This window comes from Salvia splendens, chromosome 13 (genome assembly GCF_004379255.2).
Source record: "Salvia splendens isolate huo1 chromosome 13, SspV2, whole genome shotgun sequence".
Taxonomy (NCBI): Eukaryota; Viridiplantae; Streptophyta; class Magnoliopsida; order Lamiales; family Lamiaceae; genus Salvia; species Salvia splendens.
In genome coordinates, this window is record NC_056044.1 from 33,881,153 (window position 1) to 33,899,757 (window position 18,605).

The window sequence follows — 18,605 nt, forward strand, 5'->3', positions numbered from 1 at the left end:
CATAAGAACAACCAAATAATATATCAAGTAAGGAGGGATCGGGCCACAAATCACAAAGATATGGCCCGACCCAGCCGAAAATCAAGCCAACTCATCCAAATGTGCGGGTGTGTTGGACAGAGATCATTATTTTTACTTTGATTATGTTTTGTTTTTCATTTATAAAAACTCTAAATTGACACACACAAAATCAAATTGTTCGATCTTAATAAAATGGTAGGAAGTATTACAAAAACATTATCATGTATAGAAGTTTGGAGCACACGAAAAAAACACACATTGCTAATTAAACACAAGCCAGATTACAAGTGAACATTTACTGATGAAGTCTCCTAAGCCAGATATTTTTTCTAAGGATTGTAGGCTATAATTACTTGATCTTAACAATAATACTTTAGAAGGGAAGATCCCAAAGTCCCTTCAACATTGCAAGTCGTTGAATTACGTGAATGTTGGGAACAACATGATGAACGACACGTTCCCATGCATGCTATCATCGAGCTTGATTGTTTTTGTTTTGCACTCCAATAGATTCCATGGGGATTTATTTTAAGATGTCATAGCAGTTGGCAAACGCCGACGACGAAATTGATGTTTCCGTTGTTAGGGCAAACGCCGACATAAGAGCTCGTGTCTGAACAAAAGCCTATGCAGGCATCGTGGGAATACGGCTGTGCTTGTCGCTCCGAAGTCATCGCAGCCGATGGTGGTCAGCCAGTTGTTTTCCGACAACGTATATTGGGTCCCCCCGACAAATCAATGATGCTCGAATCACCTAAAGATACATTATAGCAAGTTCCATAAATCAGGTAGGGGTACCGGATCCGGATCTGGGCCGGGTCAGTCATCAAGGCTTATGTCAACCACTTCTATAGTCTTGTTAATGATGTTTAGGTAGGGTTTGGGAGGGGTGGTGGTGGTATTGAAAGTGATGTTGAACGATGGCCCGAGAGAGCAACGTGACCCGACTCCGAATGGATATGGAATCGTTACGTTTCCGCATCGGGCAGGGCAACCTGGTTCAGTAGTTGATGCTATTGCTAGTGGGTGAAGAACAAGGGAGAAGAAGGTCAAGTAGAGAAAAGAAATCATTTGCATTTGTATGTGTAAATCTGAATGTGTAACTTTCCAAATTTTATGTACGAATTGAGTAGTACTGACTTTGTATTAGCTTTATGGCATAATAGATTGGGGCACTGTTAAGGGTGAAGTTCCCTTAACACGATAAAAGGCAGTCGCCGGAGCTTTGTCGTCGATCAAACCAAGATTTAGGATTGCAAAAAGATAAAATACGATAAAAGCTAAAAAGATAATTTCATATTTCTTGATTGAAATAGAAGAATACAATATCTCCTATTTATAAGACTACTCTGACTTAGGGAATAAGAAATAAAGATACTAAGAATATATGGAAAGATATGCTAAATTAATACTACACTAAATAAGAGAGATTTGGGGATATTCGTAGAGATATTCTACGTATCAGGCACCCTACTCTAGACATTGTCAAAAATGTTCTAAAATCTTGTAATGCCCCTTTCAGTTCAATGAATGATACTCTTTTATGCCATTCCTGTTGCATCTCTAAAGCGCATAGATTGCCTTATAGCTCTTCTGAATCATTAGTTTCTTCTCCCCTTGAGCTCATTCATAGGAATCGCTGGGGTCCATCCCCAGTTATTTCAAGAAATGGATACAGATATTATATATGTTTCATTTGTGGACTCTCCTTCTCATAATAGATATCACACTTGGATGATGACACATGATTTTAGTACATGTTTTGTATATTAAGTGGTAAGAGAATATTTTTAGATTATTGTGAAAAAACTTTTTTTTTAAAAATAACATCTTTTGTGGAATAAATTAAAAAAGAAAATCTGACATCCATCTAGTATCTAGTATGCAGTTGTAGTAGTATGTTTTTGTTTGGCAAGTAGTTTACTGGTTCAAGGGTTTATTCTTTCCCTATTAATTGTCTATGTTTGGAGAAATGTGAGTAAGAAGATATTAGTGCAACATAAATTTCACTTTTATATAATAATTTTACAATAAAATAAGATATTTAATAGCAAATCAAGTGAACAAGCTCGCCTCAGTTAATATTTAATTATTTATATATTTTTTTCAAGTTTTTAAAGGCCATACACCTTTCGTTTGGAATAAATAAAAGCCGTTAGTTTCGAGTGGTTTCAAACTCTAGAACGTGTGAAGCAAAGAGATGTCGAGAATGTGCCATATTCTATATCTAATCATTTCAACAAGGACCATCATTAAATTGGTGAGATGTTTTGAACCATAAACACATCTTTCTTTAATTTTAATAATCTCAATATTTCTAAATGCACTTTTCATTTCTTTTATTTTTCTAATTACAAAATATTTATAATTTAACATTTTTATAAGGTTCACAATTTTGCCAAATGTATAGCTGAGATTAAATAATCTAAATTGTTATATCTTTTACATCAACCATAACTCCAAGTCACCCGTATATCACTTGTCATCTAATTTTCTTTGTTTTTTTTAGTGGAAAAACACAAGTGAAACACACGGCACTGAAAAGTTTTTCTCCAATTAAGACAAGAGACTTTTATGAAAGAAAATGATAGTATATTATATAATCTTTATATAACAATTGATAAGTGTTTAATTCCAACTCCACAAGAAATTCTCATATTTGCTATATAACTTTATAGGTGTAAAAATCATGGATTAAATATGCCCGATCAATGGTTTTGACCAAAGAATAAATGTGACGAGACATTTAATTTTGTGAAATTAAATGATATAGCGTCGTTCTACATTTTAAGTAGATAAATGTAGTATATTCACTTTCTCAAATCCGATTTCCGGTGAGTGAGAAATAGTGGATTAAAGTTGGGCATAATTAGCTTTTAATTAAAGCTTGGAGCATGTGCTTAGGGAATAATTAACTAGTGTTAATTATCCCACATTGGAAGATTAATACATCTTTAATGTGTTTAAATTAAGTGACTTTATGTTACTTAATAATTATAGTGGATCAAGATGGGTGAAAAAGCCCACACACGCGCGCCGCCGCAGCCCGCCCCGCCCGAGCCCGTGCTCGTGGGCCGCGGGCCCGATCTCGATCTCGATCTTGGGCTTGGGCTTGGGCCTTGGCAATTGGTCTTTGGGTGGTCTTTGGGCTTGGGGCTTGGCCCAAACTATTCTTTTTGGACCACCGCCGAGTCAGCAATCCAAGTGGCTTGACACGTCGTCAAGCGAGGCACAGTCACAGCTGCCACGTGAGAAATCCACACGCTCCACATGCGAAAGGCACACGCCTGCCACACGCTCGTAACCGACGTCGGTTACGAATCTGCCATGATGAGCCTTCATGGCTCGGTTGACCCTGCATGGTGGCTTGGCCTATAAATAGGCTAGCCATACCACTGCATTAGTACACACAATTCCAAGCATTCTCTGCATCATAAGCTCTCTCCCTCTCTGCATTGTCTTTCTGTCGAAGCTCTGCCCTCTCCTCCATCTAGTTCGCCGGAGCTCTACTGATTGCGGTGCTGCATCAATAGAGACGTAGCCGTTTTACCTTTGGGGACGACACGCCAAACCGAAGAGCACTACCGGGGCGTATCTCGTCTTGCGGGAAGAGGCCTCCTCTACTCGGCTAAACTTAGTTCACGGTTCTTTGTTTCGAATTCTTACGTTGTAATTTCATTTAGTTCAGTTTCTCCTTTTCTTTCTTTTGGGTTATATTACGCCCGGTTTTGTTATCTTGTAATCACGAGAAACCAACAATAGGTTTAGTCAAGAATTTATAGAGTTCTTCTCTATTCATTAAAAATTACAATCCTCGATAAACTTTTAGTCTAACAAAATATAACGGTAATAATAGAATATTTTGTTTTCAATTATCGAACAGTGCTTATGGAAATTATAGTAATACTGAAATGATGCAGTTCTATCAGCCATGATGTCAAAAACATCAACGGTGTCGAAATGTCTTAATACGTTTAAGGTCAACATCATCATTTCCTTATTATTTTGGACTTCAAAATTTTCATAATTTCACTTCATTTACTTCCTCAATCATTGAAAGTTTATCACATTTTTCCATTTTTTATCCGTCCCACAAAATTTGTTACATTTCACTTTTTACCATTTTTTTGTAGTGGACCCTCTATTTCACTAACTCATTCTCACTCACATTTTATTACTATAAAAATAATATATAAAAATATGACTCATATTCTACTAACTTTTTCAATTTAATTTCCGTTACATGTCTTAAAACTCATGCCCGGTCAAAATGTGACAATATTTAAGGGACTTCGGTTCAGAGAGCACTTTTTTCGTTGAGAATTCTTCTCTTACGAGATTTCTGAAATAGAGTCATCAAGAAGGGTTTCATAGATTCCGAGAGAGTATTTTCATTGTTTCACAGTCAGTTCTGATATTATTAATTTGAATTTAAGAAACTGGGGTTTTTGTCTCATTCAGTTTCTGTCATTCTTGTGGCACGTTTGAATAATGAATGATTGTTTTGTATCATTAACAACTAATATAGTATGACCAATTCAAAGTTGCTAAGCAAGAATTTAACACCTACGGATTGTTTTTTTTTAAAGTAATTACTATTATGACTTAAAGAAGGTGGACCTCAAGTCAACTCGGACTCAGTGATGTTCTATCATTTTCTTCAAGTCCAATTCATTTAGGCCTACTTGTGGAATTTACATAAAATAAAGAACAAGAAAAAGAACTTACAATTAATTGTGAATAAAACTGAAATCGTTAAACCCCTCATTATTAAGTTCTCCAAGTAGTGGTCCTAAAAAGATATCCAAGTAAACTGCAATTGCCTATTTAAAGCCACATGCACCTAATCTTCATTTGTACACAAGAATTATCAATATCTTCTTTCACAATGCTTTCAAACATGTTGTGGTTCATTTGTATACTAACTTCGTCCTTCATTTTCACTATTCATTCTCATAACAACAAATGCCTTCGCCATCAGGAAACCTTGTTGCTTCAACTCAAGCATGAGTTGATCTTCAACTCTTCTCTTTCAACAAAACTGGTGCGATGGAATGAAAGTGACGAGTGCTGCAAGTGGCACGGTGTGGAATGTGATGCTTCTGGCTATGTCGTTAGTTTGCAGCTCGACGGTGAGGCCATTTTCGGTGGAATTGGGGATTCGTCGAGTCTCTTCAGGTTTAAATATCTGCAGAAGCTTAACCTTGCCTACAATGACTTCAACTACACTGATCCCATTCCAAAAGGTATTGGCACTTTTACTTATTTGACGCACTTGAATTTGTCACGCGCTCGTTTTGGTGGGCAGGTTCCGGTTGAAATAGCATCGCTGAAGAGATTGGTTAGTCTCGATATCTCCAACTATGATTGTTGGACACCCAGAGAGTTCCTAAGTCTTGAGTATCCAAATTTAGAAATGCTTGTTGGAAATCTAACAGGGCTTAGAGAGCTCTATCTTGATTGTGTCAATATTACCTCCTTTCATGAAAGGAATAAATGGAGCCACATTGTTTCATCACATTTACCCAACCTCACCGCTCTGAGCTTGCACAGTTGCTATCTTTCCGGCCCTTTAGCAAGCTCGTTTTGGCAACTCCATTCCCTTTCTATTCTTCGACTAGATTATACGAATCTTTCAACAGTACAAGTTCCGGACTTCTTCACCAATTTTCCAAGTTTAACCGTCTTAAGCCTCAGTAACTGCAGTTTGAAGGGTTCGATTCCATCCACCTTTGCTAACCTAACCAAGCTCATTCATGTCAGCTTGGCATTCAATTTCTTGACCGGCTCACTTTCTTCTACGTTGTTCGAAGGTCTTTCCAATCTTGCTCATCTAAATCTCACGGGGAATTCATTCTCCGGTAACATTCCTCGCTCTCTCTATGCTCTCCCTTCATTGTCGGAACTCACTCTGCGCCTCAACCAATTTAATGGCACTTTTAAACTAGACAACTTGCTAAGCCTGACCAATCTTACATACCTGGGGCTATCTCAGAATAGCTTGTCAGTAGATGTTGGCAACGTCGATTCAAGATCATATGGACGTTTCCAAATGAAAACGTTAAGACTTGGCTCATGTAACTTGTCCAGTGTTCCGAATTTCATCAAACGTTCGCGTATAGAAAGATTGGAACTATCAGACAATCGGATCACGGGGGAAATACCTAGTTGGATTTGGGGAACACAACTTGTGTATTTGGATCTGTCTTCTAATCTTATAACAGATTTTCAAAAGCCTTACCACATTCCTGCTTCTCTTGAGCACCTATTCTTGGATTCTAACCAGCTTACGGGCGAGTTACAAGTGCCCATTCCACTTGAATCTAAACTCCGGTACTTGGATTTTGCTGACAACAATTTAAGTGGACCAATTCCAACCTTCCTCTGCAATGTCACACACCTTGAATTTCTTAGCTTGTCTGGAAATAAGTTAAGTGGCAGCATACCCCCTTGCCTACTCGAAAACATTAGGGGGCTCGATGTGAATCAAAACATGATCAACAGCAGCATTCCAGATCATTTTCCTTCGGATTGTAGGCTAGAATTTTTATTACTTAACAATAATACTATGGAAGGGAAGATCCCAAAGTCCCTAGAATATTGTCGGCGGTTAAAGGTCATTGACATTGGGAACAACAACATCAGCAGCAACATTCCAGATATTTTTTCTATGGATTGTAGGCTACAATATTTGGCGCTTAACAATAATAGTTTAGAAGGGAAGATCCCAAAATCTCTCAAAAGTTGCGTGTCATTGGAATTCATGGACGTTGGGAACAACAAAATCAACGATATGTTCCCATGTATGCTATCGTCCTCATTGAGTGTTCTTGTTTTGCACTCCAACAGATTCCATGGTGAAGTGACATGTAATATGACCTGGCCAGTGCTTCGAATTCTAGATATATCTTCAAATCATTTCAGTGGATATCTAGAATCCATAAACTTCTCTAGTTTGAGGGGAATGATGCAATGGAGTTATGTAAAATCATACAAAGTTGGAGTGACATTAATCATGAAAGGCATAAAGTTGGAACTAGAAATGATTTGTCCAGACTTTGGTAGTATTGATTTTTCTTGCAATAATTTCATTGGAGAGATACCAAAGGCAATTGGTGATCTTACTTCACTTCATCATCTCAACTTGTCTCACAATGCCATCAACGGAAGCATCCCTTGGTCATTTGGCAACTTGACCAAGCTCGAATCACTTGACCTCTCTCGAAACCAGCTAATAGGGCCAATACCGACGGGGCTTGGAGAACTCACATTCCTTGAAGTCTTGAACCTGTCATATAATAAGCTGGTCGGAATGATCCCAAATGGCCGTCAAATTCAAACATTTTCAGCTGAATCCTTTGAAGGAAATCCCGGCCTATGTGGTTTCCCTCTCAGCACAAGCTGCAGTCATACCGATGAGCTATCACCGCGAGAACATGAAGATGTGGAAGAGAAGAGGGAGATTGAGTGGGAATACGTATCAGCAGCACTTGGATACGTTGTGGGTGTAGGGATCATTGTGTGGCTACTTCTATTTTGCAGAAGATTCAGAGAGAAATACTTCGGCAAAATACAAGAAGTTGTTGAAGACATGTTCATTGCCATAGACATGAGAAGACGGCGTGCAAGAATGGTAACCAGGAATCGAGCCAGGAGGCAATAGTGTTTTCTTCATAAGCTGTTTCTGTTTGGTAAGTTTATTTATGCATGTCTAGGTATTGACATTGTGTGTTAATGTTGTCTCTGTGTGTTTTGGTCTAAATAAGTGCAGTGATATTTGAGTACCCCAACGAGCCGAGAGATAGAGGCTGAACTCGTGTGCTCGCCTAATCCGTCACCCCCGCCATCGCTCTCAAGGGCCGTTGCCAGACCTCGCTTTCAAGTTCAATGACTGCATCTTCTCCAAGATTCTGTTTAGTTGCTTTCCTTGTTTACCCTTTAATCTTGGTATTTTCAATAATTACCATGTATCTTTGTTGGGTATACTAATAAGTTTCATTCTGGATTTTCTTTGTCGGTTCTTTCCCAGAATATAAAAGATAATCAAACTGCATAGGATTATATAAGTATAAGAGCATCCGCAATAGTGGCGAGCGCACCGGCTCGCCGATTTTTGGCGCTCGCCAAACTATTGCAGCCGGCGAGCGCCAAATCGGTGAGAATTTCGGCGAGCGCACGCCGATTCTCGGGCGCTCGCCGAGTGAAAATTTTAATTTTTTTATTTAATATTTTTTTTATGAAACTCATTCTCAGTTGTTTCTCTTTTATAGACACATCCGTGAATGTTTTATGTTCCACTTTCGATGTAGGACAAACTCATTCTTGGTTGTTTCTCTTTTATAGAGACATCCTTGAATGTTTTATGTTCCACTTTCGATGTGGGACAAAATCATTCTTGGTTGTTTCTCTTTTACAGAGACATCCTTGAATGTTTTATGTTCCACTTTCGATGTGGGACAAACTCATTCTTGGTTGTTTCTCTTTTATAGAGACATCCTTGAATGTTTTATGTTACACTTCGATGTGGGACAAACTCATTAATGACGATGTTGTAAAGTTATTTTAATTTTAATGAAGTGTGTTTTTTTAGTTAATGTACTTTTTAAAATTTTAATGTTATTATTGAATTTTCTCGTATATGCGTCGTAAATTTAATTCCGTATTTTGTGTGATTGTTTAATTATTTGTTTTTAATGTTGATGATGTGGCAAGACTATGGTTGTCCAGTTGCTTGTCCTGCCGATGTGGCAGGAGGAATTTAGTGATGCTGATGTGGCAGAGGAGTTTGTGACTGAGCTATGGCTTGGCTATTGCTTATCCACGTACTATTGTGGATGCTTTAAATATATGTATTCTATTTTTATCCCAATAAAATAAATACAATATCCTCCACCCCAAGATCGCCTCTTGCAATCATCAATCACACCGACTTCACGATGCTCTTTTGATGAATTGCCTTTACTCCATATGTATACAGACTATGAAAGGAAGCTATCATGGATCACACAAATGATATCAATTAACTTGAAATCGAATTCCAGAACCCTAGTGCTTCAAATTACTCTACAGCCAAGTTGAAAAAAGCATAAGAAGAGAGGCTTACTTTTATGAGGCATCCAAAATAGCAATAGCCCAGCAATAGCCCAGCCATAGCCTAGCCACTGCCACATCATCAGCACTAAAAATCCTCCTGCCACATCATAAATAGCACAGCCATAGCCTAGCCACATCATAAATAGCCCAGCCACATCAATAGCCACATCACTAATAACAATTATATAAAATGACATAATTAACAATCACACAATATACGGAATTTAATTTACGAGACATATACGGGAAACATTAATAATACTATTAAAAATTTAAAAAGTACAATAATTTAAAAATATTACAATAATTAAAAAAAAGGACAATAATTAAAAAAAAAGTACAATAATTAAAAAAAAGTACAATAATTCACTCGTCGCCGTCGTCGACGGAGGTCGCTGTCGCCACCATCGCCTCCGCCTCCGTCGCCGTCGCCTCTACTCCCGGCAGCTTCCCTCCGTGCCGCCTCCAAATCCTCCTGCATGCTCAGGAGCAATGTTTGAAGCAAACTCTTCTCCACGGGGTCCACCGCCGCCCGCCATTCGGCCATCGTCTTGACCATCTGAGCGCGCGTTTGTTGACGCGCGAAGAATTTGAGATCCGCTGTGGATTGGCCAAGAGGGGATGCCGACTGGACCTCCTGTGAACCCCCGGTGACCCCCCTCGCCTCCCGTTGAGCCCGCCTATGCCCAACCGAGCGAGTATGGCGAGCAAACGAACGAGGGGTCGGGACCTCCTGGGCCGTCTCAGGGAGGTCGTGGGAACCACAGCTACTGCCGCTGAAATCACCGGAATAGTTCAGCCGTTGCTTCTTCGGCCAGCTAGAGTCGACACCTACCCTGAACTTCTCGGAGTCGTTCAGCACAAGATAGCAGTTCCAGTAGGTGAAGTCCTTGTACACCCCATTCAGGGGGAAGACTTTCTCCGCTATCCTCCTGCAGTCGTCCTCAGTTTGCCCACTGCTCATCATGCGGAGGGCGTTGGTGTACAAGCCCGAAAATTGGGAGACCGCAACCCTGATTCGGTCCCACGCCTTCCGGCTATCCTCCCCATTGTGTGGCCTCCCCTCCGAGCAAAACCTCTAGTAGGCTGCTGCTATCTTGTTCCACAAGTTGACGATCCTCTGGTTGTTCGAAACGAGAGGATCGTCGCAAACACTCACCCACGCCTTGGACAGCGCGACGTTCTCCGCGTCCGTCCACCTCCTCCGTACCGAGCTGTCGTCCTCACCCGGCTGCGAGGACTCGCCGACCCTTTTCCCCTTGCCTTTCTTCTTTGGGGCGCCCCGACCCCGCTCTTTACCCCCCGTTTGAACGGGAGCATCCGGAACACCGGAAAGATCTAACCCCAACTCATCGAAGGAGAAAGTGTCAAACTGGGCCGGAGGCGCAGCCTCCGTTGGCGTCGATGTGTGCGACGAACCAGTCGAAAAATCAATACTGGGGCGATAGACGTCCCCCGGCGTCCCCTGTGTCGCGGGCGTCCCCTGCGTCGCCGGTACCCCCCGGGCATCATCTGCATGCCGGGTGCCCACCCCTGCATCTGGACACTGGGTGCCCACCCCGACATCGCCGGAAACGCCCCCGGCGGACTCCCCCCCGCTGCCATCCCGGGCATCATCTGCTGCCACGGGTACATGTTGTAGTATGGGGGCATCTGACTCCATCCACCTCCCACGAGGACCGGGGGAGTTTGAGACGCGCTACTCCCTGAAGTAGGCTCGTTGTTGAGATCCATTTACCGTTGTTGATCTTGTATAGAAATTTAGATAGAGAGAGTACTCGTTAATACAAGTGGTGCGAATGAAAATGACAGGCAAGTCGCGTATATATAGTGTTTCGGAAAAAAAAAATAAAAAATAAAAATTCGCGCTAGGCGATCCGGACGCTGCAATAGCGCCTAGCGCACCGCCTAGCGCCGCGGAACCGCCAAGCGCTAGGCGATTTTTTATCGCGAAATCCGCTAGGCGGTTGCAATAGATCGCCTAGCGCACCGCCTAGCGCCGGCGCTCGGCTAGGCGGTGCGCTAGGCGCTATTGTGGATGCTCTAATGGCACACTTGTGATGTTCCTCAATAGCTCAGCAAGATTAGCATTGTCAAATTAGAGCAGAAGAGATCAATTCTGCGCAAAGAAAGAAAGAAATTTGACTATCAACAAAGGGATAAATGGTTTAATCCTTTAGCAAATATGGGCATGGCCCAACTCAGAGGTGTATAAACCACAATTAAGCCCAATCCAAAATAAAGGCTTATCCTAAAGCCCATGACACCACCACATCATTTATCAATTTAGGTCGGATCCATGTGCCTCATTCTTGTGAAACCTCAGACATGGCTCGGCCCGATCCCAAAATTAAGCCCACTCATCATACTAAAATATTCAACTAGATATTTTTAATTCAAAATTGAAATGTTTGTATTCTTTTGAGTAAAAAAAATTCTGAGAAGAAGAAAAATAATGATTCATATATTTATTTAACAAAAGAATAATTGAACCCAATCCAAAATAAGTCTTATTCCAAGCCCATGAGACGATGTTACGGACGTGCTCCGCAACGAACCGGTTATCAATCTTCTCGCGGAGTAACAATGATCAATTCCTCGACAAGTTCGAAGTTTTGATCACGAATTTGCTGATCTGCGGACGTTTTCCGCTTGGCTGCAAAAGAGACGAAAAGAAGTTTGTTGCACAAGTTAGGTTTAGGGAAAATATTTCATTCATAATCCTCATTGGTCAAAGAAATACCCTATTTAAGACTAAGGACTCTAGGGCGGTTCGACCTAACTTAGGCATTCGGGAAAGCTCTGCAAAGAAAACCCGAACGGGGCTTATAATTATGGCCGGACTCAACAATAATTTAAATAGAGTTCAACATAAACTAAAATATTCAAAAAAGAGAAAAACTGAAATAACTAAACTAAATAAAACTTTCGCTCCTCTACTTCTGGAATTTGCTAGGCGGCTTCAACTTGTCTCGCGGTCTCAATGTTCTCATCGGCGCTGATTCTCCCTTCTCACGGACGCTCATCGCTGGAGTTGCCTCGGGCTCTGTCTCCTGCTCCTGACTTGCGGTATCCTCCAGCACCGGAGGTGTTATCGGGGGACCGTATCAGACAACCAAATAATTTATCAAGTTAGGATGGATCGGCCCACAAATTACAAAGATATGGCCCGGCCCGGCCCAGCCCAAAATCAAGCCAACTCGCCAAATGTAGGGGTATTGGACATAGATCATTATTTTAGCTTTGATTATGTTTTGTTTTTCATTTATAAAAACTCCAAATTGACACACACAAAATCAAATTGTTTCGATCTTAATAAAATGGTATGGAGTATTACAAAAACATTATCATATATAGAAATTTGGAGCACACAAAAAGAGACAAACATAGCAAAAAGAAAAGTTCACACCACACTATTATACTTTAGTGATGAAGTCTCCTAAGCCCATTCCTCCTCTCTTCTCTTCTTCTCTTGATCTCTTCTCTTCTTCTTCTTACTCTTCTTTCATGTCTTTTTCTCCTTCCTCTCTCATATAATATCTTCTCAGCAACCTCTTCTATCTTCTCAAAGTATCTTTCGTGTCCATGCAATGCTTCCATTCTCCACTCACGATACTTTAATTAGTTTTTTTTCTCTACTTATCTCTTACTTTACCAATTTTGTATTAAAATTTGTGTCAAATCCAAAGTGCATATTGTTTGAGGACGAAATTAGCAAGTCAAAACTAATCACTTGCTTTTCCAAAGCAAATTTATGCCTCTTTGTCTGTGTACCCTATTTCAGAATTTTATATAAAAATGATGTTAAAGTCTTATTCCACAAGGTATAATCATATTCAATATAAGCAATAAACAAAAAACAATTCAAATAAATTCAATTTTCATTTCGCAAATATTAACATTGTTATGACTATTGCCTAATAGCCTAGGAAGAAGCAATATATTACAACAATAAGTAACTCAATTTAGATTTTAGAAGTAAAAGAATCAACAAAAAAGCATTCATATTTCACGGTTGAAAGTGTAAGTAAAAATTTAGAAGAATTGATTATCGAATTAGTTTTGCATTTGGATGATCAATGTGTCAAAAATAATTGAACCTCCTCGTATTTCAATTCGTATTTGAACCGCTGGCTCTCATCTTCCAGCGCTGGAAAGTTGAGGTCCAGCGCTAGCCCGTTCCTCGGCCTTTTCGGCTCCGGTAGCGGGCTTGTCGTCCCGGCCCGGTGCCGCCTCATGTGCCCGCCGAGGGCCGGACCGGAGGCGAACTCCGCCCCACAATACGAGCACTCGTGGACCCTCGGCGACGAAATCCGCCTCCCTCCACCGTCGCCGGCAGCGGTGTGCAGGGAGAGAGGTGGGATTTTTTTCTTCGACAAAAGAAAGTCATCGATGCCGGAGTCGTGGAACGACGCTGATTTCTTGTCGTTTTTCGGCTTCGTGTGGCTTGTCCGATGGCCTCCGAGGGCTTGGGACGACGCGAAAACGCGATCACACGTCTTACATGTGTACGTGCCACCGTCGGTGAATTGAGGGTGGAGGTTGTTTTGTTTGAAATTTTCGTTTGAATTTTCGCCGTGAAGGAAATGGCCGCGGGAGAGGTGGATTAGGCATCGGGCAGCGTCCTCCTCCGCGGTGGTCGGGCTGTCCACCGCGACGGAGAAGCTGGGGCTAAGCGAATGAGGTCTCTTCTCTGTCTCTTGGTGCGCTTGCCTTTGGCAACCGGCGACCGGTCATTACATGCCACCGGCGCCGCCACTTCCTCCTCAGCCTCCATTTGCCTCCTTCCCCACCGCCACCATCACCGTGAAGGGAAGGAAGGTGATTAAAGCCTATATCTATTTGTTTCCTATTAAAAGGCAAATTAGATTAAAGGAGAAAGCTTTTCAAATATGTAGAGAAGAACTAATTTTAAGTCAAGATTGATGGAAGACAAGTTATTGGCATGAGCCCTAAATAATTGAGGTTGATAATTGTGTATTGCACGTTTAAGGGTATTGGATCTTGCTTCTGGTGTACCAAATCTGTATAAATTAAATCACACTAATCATCATGACCAACAAAGGCGTTTGGGTAATAGGCTACATAAAAGAGTTCACATGGATAGGTCTGTAACATAATCAATCTAATTTTTCCATGCCATAATCATACTAAAAGAAGCATCTCTTGCCTAATTTTACAGTAGGAGTTAGAAGAATCTAATATTCAAAAAGTGAACAATATATGGACGACGACGACAACAACAAAGTCTTACCTACAAACATAGTTTGCTCACACCGGTCTACGCATTTTATCTTTCAAAGATCTCTCCCTGTAGGTTTGAACCTTTCTTGTAGCCACGCGTGATGGCCTGCCTAAAGATGGTTTTCTAGACCCTTGTGAATCACAGCCCCAACCAGAAGAACAGCTTCCGTCGTTTTCATTCTCAACGGGTGTGTCTGCAGAAGTGGAGCCACTGTCTGTGACAGGTGGGACGGGCTCATCAAGAGACGTGCAGTTGGTAGATATGGTACAGTCCATCTCAGACGGATCATCTGCCTGTTTTGGTATTTTGGTCCTAGACCTAATGGATTGCTTCCTTACTGAGGTTCTGCCATGGTAGTAGACAAGAAAACAATCGATTAAATGATTTAGTACGAGAATAGTGTATGGTTTTTTTCACTGATATGTAATATACAAATTATCACCTTTGTATAGCATGGCCTTCAGTTATAACCGAAGTTTCAACAGAAGTCTCATGGACTGTTTCAACAGAAGTCTCGTGGACTGTTTCAACCGCAGTCTCGTGGACTGTTTCAACCGCAGTCTCGTGGACTGTTTCAACCGCAGTCTCGTGGACTGTTTCATCAGGAATTGGACACTGTGTGACGGCCTTTAACCTAGTGGATTGCCTCCTCACAGAAGGTCTGGAATGGAGGTAGTCAATAAATCATTTGATGAAATGATTTTATAAGAGAATAGTATATGATTATTTTCACTGATATGTAACACTACAAATTATCACCTCTTCATATCATTGCCTTCAGTTATAACCGAAGTTTCAACAGAAGTCTCATGGACTGTCTCAACCGAAATCTCGTGGACTGTTTCATCAGGAATTGGACACGGTGTGACGGCCTTTAACCGAGTGGATTGCCTCCTCACAGAGGGTCTGGCATGGAAGAAGTCAAGAAATCAGTCGATGAAAATCTCATGGAAATGATTTTGAAAAGGAATGGTCTATGATTTTCTTATCACTCTCGTACGTAACAAAAATATATCACCTTTGTACGGCATGGCCTTCATTTATAACCGACATTTCAGCAATAGATGAGCCATTCTCCTGGACGGTTTCATCAGGAATTGGAGACGGTGTGGCGGACTTAAACCTAGCGGATTGCCTCCTCCCAGAGGGTCTGGCCACAGAAATACACGAGATGTCAGTCGACAGAAAATCTCACTGAATATTGAGATTCGAGAAAGAATTTAGGTTGCATAGCAAATTATCACCTATTAGCAACATGCTCTTCATTGTTAACCGATGCATCAGGAAGCGAACATTTGGGAATTTTGGGATCATACATCTCAGACACACTATCGTCATCTGGTTTGAAAACCTCAAACCTAGAGGAGTGCCTCCTCACTGGGAGTCTGGCATGAAAGTCCACGAGAGGTCAGCCAACGAAATTCATTAAGCAAAAGTACTAGTACTATACTATGAGCCATTATTTGGGTAATAGATTACCTATTTCCAGCATCATCCTTGGACTGCGATTCTTCAGACGAGCCCAAACCTGTGAGTAATCCAAAGGAAAAAAAGGCTTGAGTTATCCGTCTGAGAGTCCATAAATACTAAATAGACAGAATTACTCCCACTGATACTCACAGAGTGAACGTGTTCTCTTTTTGGCATTACGAGGCTTTTTATGATCTTCGCCTTCTTTTGAGGGCTCGTCTTCCTTAATCACATTCTCCTTTTGAAGATTGAAACAGCCATATTAAAAGTCAAAACTTTAAAAAGAAAAAGGTTCAAGGAACAAGATTTAACAACTGCAAAGCACTTCATGTGGTCAACATGAGAACAATAGAAGGACCATAAATAAATTTTTCAAGGAACGAGATTTAACAACTTCAGCCTTCGCATGTCAAACATTTTGTGAGAATTGTGCTTGTAGCAGGTTGAGTCACACAGACCTCAAGTTTGGAATTCCTTGCTTGAAGCGAACCATTTTTGCATCCAAGCTCATGTTGCAATTGTTTCAACTGGGAATATAGGGGCATTAAGAAACGTATTAGCTAGCATAGCAGCACAGGTTATAGATGGAATCATACCCATGATTCCAAAAGAGATACTCATGAGTCATCATTCAACTTACCCTATCTTTACGTGAATTTAGTTCCTGAAAATTTAGCAAATAAATGAAAAGGTTAACCAAATGCATACAAAATCAACCAAACTTGGAGAACACAAGAAGGCACAAACCGCAAGCAAGAGGGTGTGTGACAGAGCTAGTTGTTGATTCTGATCCCTCATTTTAATAAAATTCGACCTCAGTTTTTCTAGCTCAATTCCACTCTGTTCAATTATTTTGCTTTATCAAAAAGAATGTCAAGGAATTTCACAGTTCCATCAGAAGCTAACAATCTGCAGCAGAGCAAAAACTATACAACAAAAAGAACACAAACTAATGCAAATCAAAAGAGGATACTTTCTCTGCGCCAACATCATCGCCAAAGCCACGTTTTCCTGAAGCAAGAATCACAATCAAGAACCAAACAACAAGGCCATATATACCAACACGATGATAAGACCCACCACTGAACTTTACCTTCCGGAGCTGTTCAACATACTCTTTAGTAATAGTCGTAGGTATTGGCTGTGACTTCCAATTCTGTGGCAGGTTGCTAATGTCAGCCAGTTTTCGCCTGGCCAAAATCTGAGGGCACGGCCTAGCTGCCTCCTCGACTTTATCTAGAATTAAGCATGGATTTCGAATGCAAATAAGCAATCTCCACTACTAAAAACTAGCTAGCTAGCTTCTTATAGAGACATACTATCCCCATAAATCCCAAATTAAAAAGGAGACAAAATCCTAATTCAACTTCTGAATCAAAAGCGAAAACTCCCGTTTTCAATTTAAAGCAAACATCAATAGCTTCAGCATTCAGCATCAGAGGACAAACTGGAATTGAATTTGTTAGCTGCATTATAACAAGCTGTCCATCTCAAAAGGATGAAGCAAACCTAGAATTACGAAGATGCATAATTCAAAAAAAATTACGCCTTTTCTTCGCAAAAAAAAAAGGAAATTCATATTTTCGCGAGTGGAATCTTATGGAATTGAACAACTAACACATAATCAACAAGAAACCCTAAGTTCAGAAGCAGAATTGATATGAAACTCACTATTACATCCAATTGGAGCTGCATTCAGCAGGTTGAGATTCGGAAACCCCTCCTTCTCCGACATCGTTGTTGCCTCCTGAATCTCTGGATACGCAGCTTTCTCTATCTATCTACACAGCGGCTTAGGTCAAATTAGCCATCGCTCTCCATCTCTCACTCCGATTTGGTGGGTGCGGTGGTGGTGTGTTTGGATTTGAAATGAGGGAGGGAAAATAGAAATAAAGTGAAGGAGACGAACCGTAATCCGAAGCAAATCCCGAGCCTAATTCGATTTGAAAATTTTTTTACTCCATTAATTTCCATTTTAGTCCCTATATTTTCTGTAATAAGTAAATGAACCCTCTCTCTTCGTCCAAAAAAAAATTCACTCCTATGAAGTGAATTATATATCAATAAATGCAGTGTTTCAAATTACTAAAAAAAATCACAAATGATAGGAAAAAGTGAAAAATATATTGAGGGTCATATATTTTCACTCGTGTTTAAAATGAAAAATTGTTATTTTTATGAACTTACTATAATTGCAAAAATGGACTATTATTAAAAGAGGCACTACTAAAATGGGTCCGAACATAAAAATCATGAAAATATTAAAAAATTTCATATTAATTTGGAAAAAAATTAAAGGGACGTGACAATATTACACAAAAATATCAAAGAAAGTACTAAAAATATTTGGTGATCATTAGCAGTAAAATATTTAGCAATGACAACGTATTCTGTTCATTTATATGTTTGATATTTTATTAACTCCAATCAAGTGTATAAGAATTGTTTGCCAATTGGATTAGGTTGATTTCAACTATATTTTCAAGCACTCTAATATAATTACCTATCTTAAACTAGTATTATTTTTTATATACTATACTATAAAAAAATTAAATAATCAATTGTGAACCATATGCTGATATGGACTTTGCCATGTATGTTAAATGTATTGGGCCTTTGTTTACTTATTTGGGCTAAAAATATGTGATTAATATAATCAAAATCTCAAAGCCCCAAAGTAACCCATATAATGTCACTGTTAGGATTATAAATAAACTACTTTGGATAAAATTCAAATTGTATTTTTACATTCAACATAGTATGTAGATTGTAAAAA

General features: G+C 40.1%; 2 protein-coding genes and 1 pseudogene across 2 annotated transcripts; 1 reads left to right on the forward strand and 2 right to left on the reverse strand.

Annotated features, from left to right (window-relative positions):
- The first annotated feature begins 4,862 nt into the window (after positions 1 to 4,862).
- On the forward strand, positions 4,863 to 8,037 carry LOC121761246 (receptor-like protein 31). Its single transcript, XM_042156878.1, has 2 exons — positions 4,863 to 7,712; positions 7,793 to 8,037. The coding sequence occupies exon 1, from the start codon at positions 4,910 to 4,912 to the stop codon at positions 7,682 to 7,684; it is 2,775 nt and encodes a 924-aa protein (XP_042012812.1). The 5' UTR covers positions 4,863 to 4,909; the 3' UTR covers positions 7,685 to 7,712; positions 7,793 to 8,037.
- Positions 8,038 to 13,179: 5,142 nt separating this feature from the next.
- Positions 13,180 to 14,056, reverse strand: LOC121761727 (annotated as a pseudogene).
- Positions 14,057 to 14,143: 87 nt separating this feature from the next.
- LOC121760291 (SHUGOSHIN 2-like) lies at positions 14,144 to 17,700 on the reverse strand. Its single transcript, XM_042155947.1, has 13 exons — positions 17,501 to 17,700; positions 16,923 to 17,065; positions 16,803 to 16,840; positions 16,577 to 16,685; positions 16,470 to 16,493; positions 16,288 to 16,356; positions 15,980 to 16,067; positions 15,839 to 15,887; positions 15,604 to 15,744; positions 15,378 to 15,509; positions 15,119 to 15,265; positions 14,802 to 15,020; positions 14,144 to 14,704 (listed from the first exon to the last, which is right to left on the reverse strand). Exons 1-13 carry the CDS (start codon positions 17,562 to 17,564, stop codon positions 14,386 to 14,388), a joined length of 1,542 nt encoding a protein of 513 aa, XP_042011881.1. The 5' UTR covers positions 17,565 to 17,700; the 3' UTR covers positions 14,144 to 14,385.
- Positions 17,701 to 18,605: the final 905 nt, after the last annotated feature.